The 20,331-nt window shown below is 40.0% G+C and overlaps 1 protein-coding gene across 1 annotated transcript in view; it reads left to right on the top strand.

Moving 5' to 3' along the window:
* Positions 1 to 17,887, top strand: part of GCNT1 (glucosaminyl (N-acetyl) transferase 1) — a 28,647-nt gene extending 10,760 nt beyond the window's left edge. Inside the window, exon 2 of the mRNA XM_054987655.1 lies at positions 16,239 to 17,887. Within this exon, the coding sequence (XP_054843630.1) occupies positions 16,349 to 17,629 (1,281 nt within the window). The 5' untranslated portion in view covers positions 16,239 to 16,348 and the 3' untranslated portion in view covers positions 17,630 to 17,887. The remainder of the gene's footprint in view (positions 1 to 16,238) is intronic.
* Positions 17,888 to 20,331: the final 2,444 nt, after the last annotated feature.

The raw sequence follows: 20,331 nt of genomic DNA, 5'->3' as shown, positions 1-20,331 counted from the left end.
CTTTCCATGGTCATAGATCCAGAAGTAAGAAACAATATTGAAACAGAAGCATACAAAAGAACTCCATAATGAAATAGTCTCTTTGTGAATTAATAAGAAAAACTAAACAAGTTAAATGTCTGTGTACAAGTCTAGCACCCAATCTATAATTACCTGTTTTTTATGGGGCTGCTTGCAGGATTACAGGAATGATGTGTGTGAAGTGCTTTGAGCACCTGTGTTAAGAATTATAATAATTCTCCCTATATGTGGCACTCTACCTTTTCTCCTGCTGAATTTGTTATCTGCTACTGCTTGTTTAACATGTCACATTTAATATGTATGCTTTGTTCAGATTTCTGCCTTGTTTCAGATTTCTACTATCCCAGTCCTATAAAATTGCTTATTAGTTGTCTCGTCCTACTGTTGCATTTACTTGCGTAATCTTCCTTGAATCTTAATGAGAAAGGCAGTCTAAAACAACAGAAATAAGTAAGACTCTGTGGTGGAATTTTTTAGTGTATCCTTTAGAGTCTTTTTGTTTTCCAGCAGTACACAAACTATATTTATAGTTATCAACTTTGACCAGATAGTGAACATGTTGATCAGTGCTCACTTCTGTGGAATGTTGATTATCTTTCCTGTCTGTCTTTCCATTTCTACTAAAGCTTTACATGCAGTTGTTTAGCCAAGGCTTTTAAAATGAAATTGACTAACAACTCTGCATTAAAAGCCTCCTCAGTGTCCAGAAGATAAAATGTATTCCCTTACTCAACTAGAACCAAAATGTTACCAAAAGAAAGAACTTCCCAAGTTTGCAGTAATCATTTATTAACCCATGTTGGCCTTGAGCAATCAATTACCTTGATGTGATCACTAACTGCTCTTGCTGTAACATTCCCAGTCATAAAACCACGTGAATCACTTGATTCATTCCTCCTCTCTTAAACACTGGCACTATAGGGGCTTCATGAGTTCTTAGATATGATGATAAATTAGCTTTGAAATCTGCTCAAGATCTATGTGTTAGTAACATCAAAATAAGTATTTTTGGCATGGTTTTTCCTGTCTTCGCCCCTGATCTGATCTCCCTGTTTGAGGTTTTTGTCAGTTTTGCAAGGTGTTTTGTGTTTTCTCCATGTTTCTAAAGTCTGGAACAAAGTATTGGCTGGGTATTCACCTTCCATTCCACTCACCTTCCTTTTAAAATCAGCAGTAGTTTCTGGCCATGCTTACTGCTGATGGGTATATCCTCTTTGGTGTATTTTCCTCCCCTAAGGCACAGGCACACTTAAAGAGCTTCTCTTTCTTCAAAACATCTTTTGAACTTCATGTTCTTCTCTTACATTTCCAATGGTACTCAGAAAACTGGCTTTTTCCATTATGGCCTGTGGATATTTTGTTACTGATGAAGCAAATTACTTTGCTTCATCAGATAAAAGGCACTCCTGGTCTATCCTTTTTTCCTCCAACGGTGTTTAGTCAGATGTCTGTGGGAAGCTTAGAAGCAAGACATGTCAATCAGCATCCTTCAGTGATTATCCCCAGTATCAAGCAAACATTTACTGTAGAAGCTGACCATCCATGACATGGTTGGGCTATCCCAGCTCTTGGATTACCCTCTGTAGAATATAGTGATCTCTGTGAGTGCTGTTACAATTGTATGCATCATAGTATCAAATCTGTTCCCATCTTTACCTAGGGCTCCTTTCTAGAACTGCTACCCCTTTCATCTTGGCAGCAGCTGAAGGTATATTCCTGCATATATATCAAAAACGAAATCTCCTCTTAAAACTCGCTCATTTGAACAACCTCTCCTAGCCAGATGAACGTATTCTAGACCTCAAAACTGCTGTGGTTATGAGAGCTGTCCCTTTAGGCTTTGGCTTTCTTCCTGTTTTATGTTTACCTTAACATGCACATTTACAATATTCTGCCTGAGGTATCTTACATTAAAGATAGTCTTGAGGACCCTATATGGCCATAGTGCCAGTGTAGGTGGTAATTCCAAGTCCTATTCGCCGCAGTTAATCTTTCTCTTCCTGTAAGATGATGGTGCCCAGTAAACCATTGCTCCTTCACTTACGTAACTAAAATAGAGCCCTTTTCTACTAATGCTCAATGTCATTTTTTAAAAAGAGTTAAGCATAATGTGTTATAGTCTTATAAAAGTGACAATTTTTGCTTAACTATTTTCAAAACGGAGGAGATGTTCTACATACAGGTAAAAATAGCCCTTACTGTTAGTTACCTCTACCTTCTCTTACAGGTTTATAATATATTCAGCAGTGAGATCCTTTCAGCTTCCTTTTAAAATTTAATTTCAAAATCAGTTTCCATGGCTTAGTTCAAAGCTGTGTTTCCATTGTAAATAAACACTAGGCTTTTAATTGAGGGGCTGATTTTTAATGCCATTTTCATAGTCTGCTTTTCAATCTGAAAACTGTTCTGAAAATTTTTAAACTGCTTGATATTTTATGTGTTTATGTTCTGGCTGGGCTTTTAATGCTAGGTATTAATTAACTCCTTTTATGGTGTGTTATGTTTTATTTTGTGTCAGCTCAGGCAGTTTGCCAAGAGAGAAGAAAAAAAATACACTAAAATAAATTGTCTTTTCTGTTCAACCTAGTAGCCTCATCCCCTGCTGTCTCCCCACAGAAATGCTGGAAATACTGATAGGCAGCTTAGTGTAATGGTTAAAGAGTTGGATTAGGAGCTGGGATACCCAGGTTCAAATCCCCCTCTACCTCAAAACTCACTTGGGTCACCTTGGGCCTGTCATCCCCTCTCAGGGTAAAACGGAGGAGAGGGGACTAATGTGTTCTGCCCAGAGGTCATTGGTAAAAGAACAAAATTTAAAAGGTACTGAATAAATGTTAAAAGAGCTTTCATCACTATATTAGCCCGAGTATCACAAAGAGCACCCTTTTGGTAAGTTAACATAAAATTGCAACAGCCTTTGACTGAGAGGTTCAGTAGGTATTTGTGAATCCCAGAAGAATGGAGTGTACAGACTGGATGCTTATTCCTCCTAAGGTGAATATCACCTGCTGAATAGGTAGCAAATGAGTAATTAATTCTACCATTATATTTAACTAAGAAGGCTTACGATTTAGATGTAAGAAAAATACATTATGGAGGTGTTCCGATGGATATCTTCCATTATTAACCTCTCTAAACACTTGATGGCTTTCATCTCACCTCTCCTTTCACCTTCTGCAGCACTGCAAATTGTTATGGATACAATGTTACACATGAACTGAATTTAGGATACTGAAATAAAAAGGCTATTTTAGGACTTATGCCATCTCCTTATTTATTTTACTTACATAAACCATGTTAATTAAAAGCAGCTATGTATCTGTATCGACAGTTGTTATGGATCAAAGTAATTACTCTTCTGAATTTAAAATTTAAATTAGATGGACACAGGGCTAATCTGAAAAGAACCTTCTAATCTGCTATAAGGACATTAGCACTGGGTTAAGTAACACATATTTAATTTGGTAAATTGAGCTTATTATACAATTGCACAGACTTCTTTGTTATTACTGCAGTATTGTATTCCCTGGTGGGGTGTGGGAGGCCTCTGTAGTACCATAAATTAAAACCAATGAATGCATGTATAGACTATGCTATTGCATGCTGTCTGTTGATGTAGATATGCTCCTACCAGGTAGTTTCTACATTGCCAAAGAAGCCATGTTAATTAGTTATGCTTCGTTTCAGAAAGGTTTCATCTCTGTGTTTGACTTTATGCTGCTTTCAAATTTTCTGCTACCATACCCTATTGTATCTGTTCATTGAACGTCCTAACCGTTTATCATACTGTATTTTGTCATGGAGTGCCCTCGCAGCTGATTATGTTATATTCACTTGCACTGTCTAATCCACCTTGGGTCTTGGTCAGAAAGGTGAACTATAAATAAATACATTTTAAAAATGTAACAAAGGATAGCCCTTAGATTTCAGTTCTTGTATTCATTTATTTACTTCATTTGTACCCCACCTTTCTCCCGAGTGGGGACCCGAAGCAGCTCACATCATTCTCTTCTCCATTTTTTTTTCAGAACAACCCTGTGAGGTAGGCTAGGCTGAGAATGTGTGTCACTCAGCAAGCTTCTAAGGCAGAGCTGGGATTTGGACCTGGGCCTCAAAGATCCTAGACTGACGCTCTAGCCACTACACCATAGTGGCTCTCAGATGATTTGAAGTTGACTTGTTTTATATTGCTGGTTTTTATAACACCTGTATGTTTAAAAAATATGAGAGGATACATAACGATATGATGACAGTGCAAAAATATAATTTCTGTTTTTTTCTACCTTCTTTTCTTATCACCGGCTAGTCAATCTCTCTTTTAAAAAATTAGGTAAAATGGCGTTTTCTGATTCTGAAAGTGAGATTATGTGTTGGCTTGTTATCCAAGGCTCTGCCTCATGCCAGAGACTCCTGCTATCCAGCATCTGCTTTACCGCAGGGACGGCTTGCTACACTTGCAGACGCAGTGGGTTTAGCAATTTTCCAACAGATGACCTTCCTCTTGGTGCCCATTTCAAAATAGCATATCCTGGCAGTGGAGGTCTATGTGATACAGAGAACAGCTACCAGCATTTAAGAATGAAAAAACAAAAATGTCAACATACGCACTTTTGTGTTGGGTTGTCTTCTTTTCCTACTGCCTTCAACTTTTCTTAGTATTATTGTTCTTTTCCAGTGAGTCTTGTCGTCTCGTGATGTGTCCAAAGTATGATAGCCTCAGAGCTAAACTACAAGAGACAAATACATGAGGACACGCACGTGAAGGGAGTCTCAGTGTTAGCCGGGAAGCTGAGTTTTAAAAGAGATCAGAAGGCTTTGTCAATTTCCCCTCTCTACAGAGCCACCAAAGATCGCTCCTCAGAGGGTTTGCTAATGTCCTCTTCGCCTCCTGAAGGCTCTGTCAGTCTCACCTCCCCTTCTAGGAGGTGAAGAGAAAATAAACAAACCCTCTGAGGAGCTATCTTGGCTGTCTCTGTAGAGAGGGGAAATTGACAGAGCCTGCTGATCTGTCTTTTAAAACTCAGCTTCCCGGCTAACGTTGCAACTCCCTTCGCATGAGCATCCTCATGTAATTCATCTCTTATGTTAAGCTCTCAGTTTAGTCATTTTAGCTTCTTGGGAGAATTCAGGCTTGGTTTGATCTAGAAAATCCATTATCTCATCTGGGGATATTATCACCCTAAATCAGGTGTTTGAGACTTGAATGAGCTCATGTGCTAAATTCCCCACTAGCACCTATCTGTGATTTTTCACCCACACTCAAAGCCATCTTCCACCCCAGTTAGAGAACATAAATTCCCCTAAGTGCAAGTATTTCACTTCCTGATGTGATAAGGCTGCAGTGCCTTATGAATGTTACTTCTGCCCTGAAAGCCTTTTACCTACTATATATAAGCTCACTATTGAGCCATAGTCTCTCTTGGTCACTGAGATGGTGTTTTCTAAGCACTGGACAACCTAGCGATTACAAGAAAAATAGGAAATGTTGCATGAAAGAAATTCAGCAGGGCATTTATAGATGCTTAGTTATGTGAGTGGACGGCAATTAAACTGGCAGTTGCATGCCCAAAATGAAGGATTGAGGGATGAGAGTGGCTTTTTAAAAATGTAGGTATCTCTTCTTGAATTAAAAAAAAATGACAGATATTATTAATACATCCAGAGGAGTTAGCCGTGTTAGTCTGTAGAAGCAAAATAGTAAAGAGTCCAGTAGCACCTTTAAGACTAACCAACTTTACTGTAGCATAAGCTTTCGAGAACCACTGTTCTCGAAAGCTTAAAGTTCTTCATCAGTTGTATCTGACAAAGAGAACTGCGGTTCTCGAAAGCGTGTGCTACAGTAAAGCTGGTTGTTATTAATACAGTGACTGGTGCTACATAGTACTGTCTGGATGGAAACCTGAGCAGTCACTAATAATCTACACCCCATTGGCTGCCGCTGCTTTTAAATAATATTTCCATTTCTACAGTCCATAGAAGGTGTAGATGGGGAAGAGAAAGTGAAGGCAAGGAATATTGAGTGGTTACAGTTTTATATACCAGAGGAGTTTATAACAGATGCTGGAGGACTTTTTTCCTTGATAACAGAGAGTAGACTTTGCGTATGCTGGGTGGTGTAACATGATAATCAATAAAACATTGCTATATCTAATTAGAAAGTGCTGGCCTCAGTGTCACTGGCCAATTCCACTTAGTGCCGGGTTTTGCAAACCTGAGGAAACACCAAGGCTTGCAGAAATATCCAACTTCTGGAAAACGTAATGTGAGTATGTAAAACAAATTGACGCCCCTGGTTCTGAAGGGAGAAGTGAGAATGTGGTACTTTCATCTCAGAAGCTTTTAGCAATAGTGGGGAGGGGTGAACATACTCACCTGGAAGAGAGGGAAGAGAAAGCAGAACAGTGGAACATTAGAGGAGCTGCTTTGGGCTAGTTGTGCTTTGCTGTTTTACTAGAGCTATTTCATGAGAGGATCAGCAGCCAGATAATCAAAGCTCTGTAGCACTCTTCAAGTACTACCAGTTTTTCTCAGTAAGTAAACCTATAAAAGGGGATGCAACTGAGCCAGACCGTTGGTATCCTATGCATTAGCAGTCAGACCCCTCTTCCTGCTAATAGGCAGTTTATGGATGGAATATCAAAAACATTCCTTCTTCATATAAGTCCAAGGCACTTCCTGGCCCAGAATAGATGCCAGTCAGGTGGGAGCTTGGAAAATTACCAGAGTGTGAGTTAGAGTAGCTGACTGACTGACCCTGTTCCATGCCTCCAGAGAGAGACACATAACTTAGGACAATGAGGTCTCCCAAGAAACTCTTGACTTATCTTGTCAATGTCCAATCTCACTTCCCTGCACCCACTATTAAGCAAACCTGGTAGCTTTTCCTATCTGGTACTTACAGGGTCATCAAGCACTTTTTCTCCTATAGTCCACCCCAGATAGGACCCATTAAGCCTCTCCCAATTTATTGTCCAACTTCTAGATGCTTCATTAAATTATTCTTTTCAGGGTGAAGACGTCAGCTTGTGCCAGGGAGCATTTTGCCCTATAACTGGACTCCCTAGCCACCAGGGTTCTTGATCTGTCTGCATCCCCCCAAATCTATTTGGGCCTCTTCTCTTCTTTGTGAAACACAAAGAAGAGAAGAGGCCCAAATGGATTTGGGGTTGTTTGCTGATGCCTTCCATGGACCTCTATCTTCCAGACTGTTTACTATCGTCCTCCCTGAAACTGCTTTCTCCTCTTTTCCTCCCTGATTTTCTTAGTATGTGTGCTGTGCATGATTTCTATATGTTTGTCTTTTTATTTCTCTTCAATAAAAGACCTTTTTGGTTGAACATCTGCCTGGTTTATTTGAGAGTTCTCTTAAGGGAGTAATCTCTGTAAACGTAGGTGGAGAATACCAGTTACCCTTCTCACTTGTCTTCTTAATCTAATTCCCTCAATTAATTAAGAGACTGCCTATTTGGGTAACAGATGTACCCTGTTAGATCCCAGATAACAGTGTAAACAGACATTGCCTAGCTAGTTTATAAGGTATCATAAGTAATATTGAGGCTAACAGCAAAGCAACTGGAAGAGTGTTAAATCTTCAAACAAAGGTCTGTAAATTGGCACAATCAATTGAACGCAATTTAATCTTTTTAGAGTATTACTGTAGATTCATGGAAACAGCAAGCCAAGCAATCTATTTTGTTGTGATATTTGGTTTGGATCAGGGTCATATGGGGGGTAGCTAGGTGGTATCTTTCTGTGGGGGCCCATGGAGGCTTTCAGCAGCCCTGCCAGCTGCTATTGGTGTAGAAGGTGACTGGCGTGCAGTTCCCCCAGAACTACAGAGATTACGGTACACAGAGTTGAACGTTATTCACTGATCTTTCCTTATGCTTAGCCTTAACAGTCTCCGTATTAGATAATTACAAGCCTGTTGAATGACTGGATAAAACAAGACAAAAAAAAAATTCTTACCACCACTCCTAGCTTACTCTTCATATGCTTCACAGATGTAACAGGAAATTGACATGTTACAAATACAGTAGAGATCAGTGCTTTGATGTATTTTGCTGTGGTGATATATGGGAGCCTTAACATAGAGGTGGTATGACTATGCAAGTCAAGAAAACCAGAGCAAATCCTGGTGTCTTAAGTTCTACTGTACCCTATAAAGGAGTTTTGGCAAGAAAGTGGACTATTAAAGAAGTAAATAATTATACTTATTATAAAGCAGCAGTGGACCCAAACAGAGTTGCTTACTTGGAAGGTAATGGTACTCTGTAGAGGCACATTCTTGTTTGGTTAAATGAGTATAAGCCATGGAGGGGGGAGAATGGTGCTAGGTGGGTATTGTTAATGGGAATACAGAACTTGCAAGGTTTTTTTGTAGCTCACAATACTTAACAAGCTGCCCACTCAAGGAAGATAAATCAAAGACAGAAATGTACATGCATTGGCTTATTAGAATAATAAAATCATACAGTTGAAAGTGACCTCTAAGGTCATCTAGTCCAACCCCTGCACAATGCAAAAAATTAACAAAATTCACATACACACCCAGTGACCCTTACTCCATGCCCAGAAGATGGCAAACACTGTCAGGATCCCTAGCCAAACTGGCCTTGGGAAAATTGCTACCTGGCACGAAGGTGGTGATTGGCATTACCCTGGGCATGTATGAAGGGCCACGAGAACTAAGCACAGATGTAATTCTCCCTGCCCTCCCTCTCATGACCTGTCAGGTTCACAGAATCAGCATTGCTGTCAGATGGCCATCTAGCCTCTGCTTAAAAGCCTCCAAAGAAGGAGAGCTCACCACCTCCTGAGGAAGTCTGTTCCACTGAGGGACTGCTTTGTCAGGAAGTCCTTCCTAATGTTTAGCCAAAAACTCTTGATTTAATTTCAACCCATTGGTTCTGGTCCAACCTTCTGGGGCAGCAGAAAACAACTCTGTGCCATCCTCTATATAACAGCCCTTCAAGTACTTGAAGATGGTTATCGTATCACCTCTCAGTCGTCTCCTCTCCAAGCTAAACATACTGAGTTCCTTCAACCTTTCCTCGTAGGACTTGCTCTCCAGACCCCTCACCATCCTCGTTGCCCTCCTATGGACATCTTCCAGCTTGTCTATATCCTTCTTAAATTGTGGTACCCAAAACTGAACACAATACTCTAAGTGAGGTCTAACCAGCGCAGAGCAATACCATAACTTCGCGTGATCTGGACATTATACTACTGTTGATACAGACCAAAATCACATTTACCTTTTGAGCTACCATATCACCCTGCTGACTCATGTTCAGTGTATGGTCTACTAAGACCCCTAGATCCTTTTTGCACATACTACTGTCAAGACATTCATTACTTTGGCAGAAGTGGCAAGTGGAGCTCCAAGAAAGAGGAGTGATTTGTGGTTGTAGGCATAGCTGTATTATTTGATCAGTCCTGGATGATTTAAAACTAAGTGCTGTATGTTGGTTTATATTATTAATGATAATTATCTGAAACTGCTGGGCACTATACCAAATTTAAAAGTAAAGTAAGGCCTGCCTGTAGGCGGACTCTTGAATGTGAAAACTTCAAAAATGTTGGGTGGAAGGGAATCCAAGCACAAGGGAACAGAGAAACAACAGTGCAGTTCTAAACAGGGAAGCACCTTTTCGAGGAGGAGGAGGATGGTGCTTATATACCACTCTTCTAGACAGATTAGTGCCTCATCCAGAGCAGTGAACAAGTTAGCGTTATTATTATCCCCACAATACAGCTGGGGAGCTGGGGCTGAGAGGAGTGGCTTACCCAAGGCCACCGAGGGAGCTCATGGCAGTAGTGGGATTTGAACCAATAGAGTGCTGATTTACAGCCAAACCACTTAACCACTGTGCTACAACAGCATATAACTCTGTTTGGGATTGCACTGTAAAATAAATAGGGAGAATAAGCCTTGGGCTTAACTACAAGATGGTCTTTGAAAAACAGAGAGCCCGTGGAGGAATATCTATAGAAGTTAAGGGAGTGAACAAGATTATTTTATGACTATAAGCACAACAAGCTTCAAGTGAAGAGTGAGAATAGTGCAAAACAGTGATGTGATCTTAACCATGAGGAGAAAATATCAAAAGAATGATAGCATTTAAGGCAGAGCGGAATGGCTTATGGGTAAGGACGAGGCTGACCAGCCCCAAATACTACAGTATGAACCTACTGTTAGTATTGGAGATTATGCAGCTTGTCACAGATGTTATCTAGAGAATCTAAAATGCAAGAAATTTATTTGTTTTGCCACCTTCCACTCTCGTTTCTGCTTCAGCTACATAGAGTTTTGCCCCTGTGAAGGTTTTTCCCTAAGCAGAACACCTGTTTGTTCTTCATGTACTATCTTTCCTCTCCAGAATACAGTTCTATTTAAGATACTGGCCACGGGCTCTTATTTGCTTAGTTTCAGAAATGATTACTTGATCTGATCCTTGTGATAAAGGTGTGGCATTCTGCATGAAATGGCTGTTACCACAGATGCCTGAGCCAGTAGTAAAATGAATGATGTCTCGTTCTTTGCATGTGTAGTTCATTTGCTTCAACCCTTTGGTGTTATCTGTTGGGACTTACGAAGAAGTGATAAGTTGTTCAAACTTACTAGGTTCATCAGGGTCAGGAAGAGTGTAAACTGGGTTAGATCATGAAAGCAGAAGTAGTATTTCAAGCTGGAGGTCTTCAAAGAAATCTTTATCATCTCTTTATTTATTTTCTCTACTTAGCAAAAAGAAATGCTAAGTCTACAATGCTGGCCATGTGGCAGTATAATCACAAACAGAAGCCAAGCACTCTGTCAAATACATCTTTGAAAACCAGATCAGAAGACTTCAGTCTACTTTGACTATATATGAAGGTCCTAATTGTGTGTTTCTGCTACCCTGAGAAATGTTTGGTGATTGCTGCTTTACTATACTATGAATTAAACAAAAAAAGTTGTTCTTTGTGCCGTCAGTCCCTGGGCATCTGTTTTGACTCATAGGACTTCTCCCTTTGCCTAAATAATCAAATTTGAACGAGTTTATAGCTTGCAGTGCTAGCTGCAACAACTTTGCAATCTGATGCACATTTGTTTGTTAGTGTATCACATGATTCCCTTTGTTTTTTGGATCCAGTATATACTTCCATTCTTTATGTCTAATGTTACACCCCATTAGATCTTGAGCAGCACAACATAGATTAATGGAACATAGTATATGTTTTCAGGGATATAATTTTATTGCCAGGATTGTGGCTCCATGGCAAGATCAATTTTAATAGGTGTTACAATTACTCTGTTTCCTTATAAACCACCAGCACAGATATAGAGCAACACAGTAATAATGAGCATCAACAGAACAGTTACCCGTGTAACAAAGATGTCTCCCTATTTATTGTATTCCACACAATTATATAGTCTAATAAAGAACTACACCAATATTAACAGTCATGGAAAAATTATTTTTGCAGGCGTCATATATGTTCAAAATCAATATATAAAGTGTCCAGTGCTTCAAGTGCTCTATTAATATTGCAATAGATATTAAAGTGCAAGTGCTTCCTAGCACCATATAAGCACTAGTCTTTTCATCCAAGAACAAGTTCGCTGTATATTCCAGCTGAAATCAGGTGTAGTCTTAGAAGTTGTTCCAATAAACTGTGAATCACAGATTGCAAGTAAACCTTTGTGATATTCTTTGGGTGTACATTGATAATTCTGTGACATCAATTTTCTAGTGGATGGTCCAGATCCTAATGAAATCCGTTTCCAAAAGCTCTTTCTCAAAGAACACAGTCATCCAGAGTCCATACAGCTATGGTGGAAATTGGTAAATTGATTGGTGTGGAGTGGTAGCTGTATGGACTCTGGATGACTGTGTTCTTTGAGAAAGAGCTTTTGGAAACGGATTTCATTAGGATCTGGACCATCCGTTAGAAAATGCAGCTGCAACATACTCTGCTTTTGTCAAAGAAAATGCTACAGTTGTCTATTTTTGGCTTGCCTAGCTAATGGCCCCTTCTCCATATTGAAACAGATAACCACTGGCGGACTTCCGATCAGTGTGTCCTCCGCCCAATCAGCGTCCACATATGCTTTCAGTTTTGGATCTGCAGTTGCTGGTAGTCATAGCTTCAACTGACTTGTTTCCATCAGATACTTCATCACTCTTTTCGCTGCATTCCAGTCTGCCTGGTTAGGTGCTAAAACTTTTCTACTCAAAAATCCTACAGTGGAACTTATATCTGGCCTAGACACTGTGGCTAGATACAATAGTTTTCCAATTGCCTCACAATATTGATTATTATTTGACAGTGCTTCTTGATTACCGTCATTTTTTCACATATCCTACATCTATGGGTATTTTCGCCTCTTTTGCATCTTTCATTCCAAAATGCTTCAGCATCTGATTTTTTTCTTTCTGACTAAGGAGATAGGTCCCATCAGCTGCTCTTTCTATCTGAATACCAAGGTAATATGTAATGTCTCCTAGTTGTTTCACTTCAAAATCTTGATTCAACTACATATTATCCTATCACAGTCCCCTTCTTGTTCAAAACAAATTATTACGTTATCCACGTAAATCAGGATTTATGTCCTTCATTTATCTTGTTTTCTGATGTGCAAACACGGATCTGCTTTGCCTCTCATGAATCCTTCTGTCACGGGCTGGGCCAGCCCAATCAGGGTGGTTCAAGTCCAAGCACCAAAACAAAGCCCAAGGGGAGTTCAAGGGTTGAAAGCCATGTCCAAACTGTGGTCAGAGCATGAACTAAATGGCAGGAGTGAGTCCAGAGTCCAAGAGCCAGGTCAGGTACAGTCCAAGGTCAGTTGCCAATAGTGTCAGATCCAAAGGCAGGCACAAGCAAGGTACACAGCCCACAGAGTGGTTGCAAGTAGTTTGACACTTTGCTTCCATGCCTGGTAGTTTCCTCAGCTCAGCTTTTATAGCCAGGCATGGGTTACAGCCAGCTGCTGGGGCTCCATCTTACTGCTACTCATCATCGCTCTCCAGCAGCTGGCGTCGGTTCAGGAGACGAGCACTGCGCTGTCTCTCCTGCAGCTCCAACCTCAGCCTTTGTCTGCGGCATTCTTTAGGCGTAGGCGAACCTGGGGGGGGGGGTGGAAGCCACTGGCTGGGCTTCCCCTGTGGAAGTCCCTGGCTGAGCTTCCCCTGTAGTGCTGGGGCTTGAGAGTACTGGTGGCTCTGCCTCAGCTGCTGAATGTAAGCTCCGGTTAGCCAGCAGCTGCGGCTTCTGATTACCAGCCTCTGCTGAGTCAGGGCCAGCTACATGGAGCTCCTCTTCTCCTGAGGAATCCTGGCTGGCTACACGAAGCCCCTCTCCTCCTGAGGAGTCCTCGCTCTCACTGAGCCCAGGCTGGGCCATGATACCTTCTCTGATGAGTACTTAATTTAGTTTTTCATTCCACACTCTGACAGCTTGCTCTAGGTCATAAATACTCGTTTGGAGCTTATATACAAGGCTTTGGTCTTCTGATTCCTCAAAGCTAGGTGGCTGGTCCATGTAAATATCTTCTGTAATATCATCATACAAAAAGGCAGTTTTTATATCTAAATGTTTAACATACATTCCCTTTCCAGCTGCTATGCTCAGTAAGGTTCTTCCCCCACTTTCCTGGCTTTCTGCAAACGATGCAAAACCGAATTCTTCAACTCTATATTGAATCCTTGCTAATGCTACGTCTTTGTAAAACCCTATGACATTGTTGTGGAAATGTCCTTAACACTGTATGGAAATGTTCCCGATACTGATTGTACTAATCTTATGCTATGTAATCTGCCTTGAGTCTCAGTGAGAAAGGCGGACTATACATGACATAAATAAATTAATTAATTAAAAATTATAGTGGGTTACTTTACTACTGCAGTAAATGTCTCATCGTAATCTTCACCATATTTGGGGGGGATATCCTTTTGCAACAAGTCTTGCCTTATACCTTTCCCCTTCTGCATTATATTTAATTTTGAATGTCTATTTGCATCCTATAATTTTGTGCCCAGGTGGCAATTTGGTGAGGGTCCAAGTCTTATTCTTGTGAAGTGATTGTATCTCTTCTGCTGCTGCCTCTCTCCACTTTTTGGCTTCACTTTCAGGCAACTTGCAGATACTTGAGCCCTTGTCTTGGGAAAGTATTTTCTCAGCTTTGACTATATACAATAGTCTGTGGGGTGGTATGCCTTTAGTTGTTCGGGTTGAGCATCTGAGTGTTGTAGCTTTGTTTGATCCCATTTCCTCTTGAAAACCTGATAATTCTGTGCTGAATTCCACCTCTACTCCACTTGGTCTTGCTAGCTCTTGCTCACTTGTTAATGAGCTTTCTTTAACTTCCACAGGTCGCAACAGATTTCGTCCGGGGGTCTTGTCAAAGTATACTGTGTCCCACTGTAACCCACTAATATTCATTCTGTGGCTCTATTATCCAGCTTTGAGCATTGTTCATTGGGAATAAAGTCATAGACTTTCAATCCAAACACTCTGATGTGCTTGATGCTTGGCTTTGAGCCATGCCCTAATTTGTATGGAACGCTGTCAATTGCCTTTGATGGTAATCTATTTTGTAGATACGTTGTCATCATAATTGTTTCACCCAATACTTATTTGGCAATCCAGTATCCAGAAGCATGCATCTTGTCATTTCAACTCAGGTTCAGTTTCTGCTGTTCCATTTTGTTTAGTTGTGTCAGCAACATAAATTTAAATATAAATAAACATTGGGAGGAGTCAGGAACATTGAAGGATAGGCAGAGAGTAGTATCATCCAATGGAAGAGGAAAAGAAAAGTGATGAAAAATGAGAAAGATACCAGGGTTTCTCCAGTTAGCTCTCATGGTGGTCCAAGTTGCCACCATGTTGCCTGTTACAGAGAGCTGGTCATCCTTCCTAACAAGGGTATAATGTTTGATCTAACAACGATTACATTGAATAATGAAGAGTATGTTTAGTCACCAAAGGAGTGCCCTTAAATAACTGTCCATGCAAACTGTTGCATGTCTTAAATATGCTTATCACACATTTTAAGTCTTTATAAAAACTGCAGATGACAAATACTTGCTTAGAAGAGGCATTCTTCCTTCTCTTGCACATGAAAGAAGGCTCTTCTATGATGATACCTGTGGCTAGAGCAAGTGGGCATCATATAAAGGAAGTTTGCTCACAACTGTTACATTTGACAGATATCTTTAGCTAGTTGACAATGATAATTTTAACAATAATTTTAACATGTCAGTCACACTTTCCCCCCAGCACTTTTGCCCACTTTCTCACCCTCATCTGTTTGTGGGAATCTGTTCCTCTTAATTTTGCCTTTCCCCCTCTTTGGGGTTAAGATGCTGTTTCTCTCTCGTACTGTAACAAATTCCAGAGAGGTTCTAGTCTATTGCAGCAATCACAAAAGGCAGTTTGTGGCGTCTTAAATGACTAAATTTCTACTGTGATTGTTCACTATGAGCTCGGTTGCATGCTTCCTTTGTTCTCTCATTGCATATGGAGTTGGATTTAGGAATCTACCACAATGGTTTATTATTTTATTTTACTTAGGTGTTTGGGTTCCAGTGGGGACCCAAAGCATCTGACATTGTTCCCCTCTACTCCATTTTATCTTCACAATAAACCTGTGAAGTAGGTTAGGCTGAGTGTGTGTGACTGGCCCAAGGTCACCTAGCATGCTCCCATGGGAGAATGGGAATTCAAACCTGGGTCTCCCAGATCCTAGTCTGACACTGTACCACTCTGGCTGTTGGGCTAAGATTTCTGGCTCCTGAGAAAGAAGCTAATTCCAATTTGGTAAAGCCCTTACATTATGTCTGATTTTCTTTTAAATCCATTAAAATGTTTTTGCGCTGCTCTCAGAGTTACCAAGTAAATGAAAGTAAGCTGCTGTTGGATTGATAGTTAATGTAATAGCTGGTGTGACCTTGAACTACTGGCTGACTATATAAATGGCCTCTAAACAGTTGTTTTTATAAGGCTCTAGCATATGACAATTCTGGGCCCTGGATTGGAATGTGACTGACAGCCCAAATAGGTCTATAAATCAAATACATTAGCATATTAATGTTTTAAACTGGTCACTTGTAAAATTGCCTTTATTTTTTTTAAATGTAACTTATACTGATTATAACTAAACGTGGTTGAAAAGAACAGATGAAATGCACAACTGTTCTCTAAATCTGCATGCACTTTGCTTTCATTTATAGGATAACCTTCTACTTCTGAGAAATGCCAACTGAAGACTCTAAAATTATATATGTGATCGAGTTCCAGAGAAAGGCCGTTCAATTCCTGAAGGTTCTAAATACTCTCTGAAATGCTGAAAAGGAAACTTCGTCACTGTCATATCCTACGCTTCAAGTTCCTCCTGGTGTTAGTTTTTACAGCAGGGGCTTTGTCCCTTATCAAAATTCACCAGAAACCAGATTATTTGCGTCGTGAGCATCTGGACCTTGTAGGTGAATACCCCAATAATAATGTAAACTGCACCAAGATATTGCAGGGTGATGCAGAGGAAATTCAGAAAGTAAAACTTGAATTATTAACTGTATCTTTTAGGAAAAGCCCTAAACTAACAACAAATGATTATATTAACATGACAACTGATTGTGCCTCTTTTATAAAGAGACGGAAATATATTATGGAACCTCTGAGCAAAGAAGAAGCGGAATTTCCACTTGCATATTCAATAGTGGTTTATCACAAAATTAATATGCTTGATAGACTTCTGAGATCTATATATGCTCCCCAAAATTATTATTGCATCCATGTGGATAAGAAGTCTCCAGAATCTTTCTTGGCTGCTGTGAAGGGGATTGCTTCGTGTTTTGACAACGTCTTCATTGCCAGCCAACTAGAGAGTGTAGTGTATGCTTCGTGGAGCAGAGTGCAAGCAGATCTCAACTGCATGAAAGATCTCTACAGGAGAAGTGCAAGCTGGAAGTACCTGATCAACCTTTGTGGCATGGATTTCCCAATCAAGACCAACCAGGAAATAGTAGAGAAGCTAAAAGCTCTCAAGGGTGAAAACAGCTTAGAAACAGAGAAAATGCCTTCATACAAGGAGATACGGTGGAAGAAGCATTATGAAATTGTTGATGGTAAAGTGAAGAATATGGGTGTAGACAAACAACAGCCACCTATCAATACACCTATTTTCTCTGGCAGTGCCTACTTTGTTGTTAGTAGGAGGTTTGTTGAATATGTATTAGAAAACAGCAAAATCCTTGCTTTCATAGAATGGACTAAAGACACATATAGTCCCGATGAATACTTGTGGGCTACTATTCAACGAATTCCTGATGTGCCAGGTGCTGTTTCTGCTAGTGACAAATATGATGTGTCTGATATGAATGCCCTTGCCAGATTTGTCAAGTGGCATTACTTTGAGGGGGATGTGTCCAAAGGTGCCCCATATCCACCCTGTAATGGGATTCATGTCCGTTCTGTGTGTGTCTTTGGAGTTGGAGACTTGAACTGGATGTTGCGCAAGCACCACTTTTTTGCTAACAAGTTTGACATTGATATTGATCCCTTCGCAATTCAGTGCCTGGAAGAGCATTTAAGAGATAAAGTTCTGTATCAACGCAGACATTAAAACGTAAAGTTCTGTATGGTATGAAACCTTTCCCTCTGAAAAGAAAGTCAAAAAGAAGATAGTAGCTGTTTGTTAATAACAGCAAGTTGTGGCTTTCTTTTTACTTGTGCTTTTTTCCCAAAGAGAACAAAACTCACAGGATGGTTACTTAGGTGCTGGCACTGATTTCATGTACTTCCCCTTGACTGTCCAATGTCCCGTAAGGATGCCCATCTCTTGTTAGTCCATTGTTATTCCAATATAGGTATAAAACCTCAAGGTTGTAAAGTATTTTATTTTTCTTTCAGTCATATTTGATATCCAAATAATCTTGTCGCTATGTATTGTCTTTTACATAATGCAAAATATAGATGGCCATTTGAAAGTTGTAAGGATCAAGAGAGATAATCTCAGGGAATGTCTAGCAGAAATTAGCAACAACTGCAAAGGGAATCGACAACATGTCAAACCTACACACTTACCAGACATTTCCACATTTCTGTTTTTGCTTAATTTAGATGTAGACACACCTAAATCTTACTTTTTGGGAGTATTTTGATATTTTAAAAACTGCACCCCTAGCACAATAGTCTTGTATTTAGTGTACTTTAAAAACCCCAAATTTCTGCATGTGGTTTATTGAAGCATCAATTGTATGCATGGACTCTGTTCTGAACCAGCTGTTTCAGAGGTGACACAAGAAGTAGTCTGCCAGCTAAAATTTTCTCAGGGTAATATTGATGTGCCTCATTCTGTTAGTACAAACACATCATTATATATCGCATGGTGACATTTGTATGTTGCTTGATACCCTTTTTATAAATGTTCCTCCATTGACTGAAGTGAGATTCTAACTTAGCAATTCTAGTTCTTGACTATCAGAACCTCATAAACATCAAATAAAAAATTCCCTTCAGTTGCAGGTGCGTTCAGTGCTGCTAGAGCATTCAGAAATAATAAATATACAATCTGTGTTTTCAGCAAAATGTACTGGAATGCCTGGCAGCTGGGCTTTATTTTGTCATGTAACTCATAGCTGTAATTTTTTAGACCAGTTTGCTTTCCAGATTTTGTATAAGGGTAAGCTGGGCTGCCTTTGTTGCCTGTAATATTGATTGTGTATCTCAAAATGTGCACGCCCTCCTGACCATAATAAAACATTCCAAGGGACTTTCACCTATATTGGAAGGAAGACCTCTCTCTCTACTATAAGCAGAAAATCTGCATGTATGATGGATGAAGGACTCTGGCAACAGAGCTGGTTTAATATTACTGTTGCATCCATTCACACACACAAAAAAACCCCTTCTTGTCACTAAACTTTTTAATGTAGTCATATAAACTTGAAGATTTTCATATTTTAAGTCAATCATGAGTAGCGTTGTATCTTCTGCTTTCTCTGGGCAGTGCAGTTTGAATTCTCATTAATTGTAATTGCAGTTGTAAGTGGTTCTGATCCAAAGATGTCCATTGGCTTTCCAAAGTTTTCTCTTTCGGATGCACTTCTGCTTGCTTAATGAGAGATCACTTTCAAAGAATCTGAGGAGCAGCTTGGAAGGGCATGAGATATGACAGGGCGAAGTTGGTAGGGTTTCGTGGATTTAGATATTTTCCACATATTCCTCATAAGATTAGGAGAATTGTGTATAAGGTGACCGATGCCTGCTAAAAGCAAGGTTGTTGGGGGGAGGTTCTATAATGGATTTTTTTGTGTTGAACCTAAGGCTGTATACAACGATTAAAAGCAGAATCTTCAAGAGGTATATGGACGTGTTCTCGTGGCTCTAGTTTCTCAAGGCTGGAGTTTTTCCCAAGCGACTTACCAGCAGGCTGTGGAATCATGCCTGGGTGCACTAACACAATGAACTAAATGTCTTTATAAAGCACAGGAATGTCAGGTTATTTTCAGTGGGATTTTTTGTTTTTCATTTTTATATGACTGTTATTCAGTATCCTTTTATGCCACAAAGCATCTGTTTGGGTGGGGGCGGGTTGTTTTTTTTTTGCTTTTTCCTTTTAACTGCAGCCTTGCTAATCTGCTGCATGGACTATTTTTGTGGAACCTGCTTCTTTAATGGCTTTAAGAACTGCTTGCCACTTTGGTGAGTTTCCAGGTATTGACCTAGCTTTTCTTGAGTAGGGTTTCCAACTCAATTGGTAATTGTTGCAGTTTGCCCATATTGAGGTCTCCTTTGCCACAATTCTGAAGCATTCCTCCATCATGGCCTTTGCCACACCTGTGCTCCAAGAAATAATTATCTTGGCGAATAGCACAGACCTACTTGGTCTGTGAGCAAAATTCTCAGGTGTAAGTTAAATGATGCTTTTTAAAATTTACTTCAACTGAAGAAGAATGTTCCTTTTCCAACCAGTGTGTGAATAATTGTGTAAGAAAGGGTTAGATTGGATCCAAATAGAAGGGAGTTGACTATAGCAGATCTTCCCCTCCTTCCCCTCACCCCCTCCCTGCCAAGCATTCTATAAAGGATAAGAGAATGCTAGAACATAAATATACCATGAAGCTTAGAGAGCAGCAGGATGGAAATCACATGAAATCTTGTGCATTCTCAGGCAGAATTTTATCCTTGCATGAGCAGAGCAAACACTTGAGCAAGAGCAGGAGCTAATATTCTCAGTCTCCCCCTCCTTGCTGCAGCCTTCATATACAACTTTGTTCAGGAAGGGTCCCCCTGTCCCCCCGCACCTCCCATCATCTTCAATGG

The sequence above is a fragment of the Eublepharis macularius genome, chromosome 8 (assembly GCF_028583425.1).
Source record: "Eublepharis macularius isolate TG4126 chromosome 8, MPM_Emac_v1.0, whole genome shotgun sequence".
Lineage (NCBI taxonomy): Eukaryota > Metazoa > Chordata > Lepidosauria > Squamata > Eublepharidae > Eublepharis > Eublepharis macularius.
The sequence above is the reverse complement of the archived record's forward strand: the minus strand, read 5'-3'. Positions and strand labels throughout refer to the sequence as shown.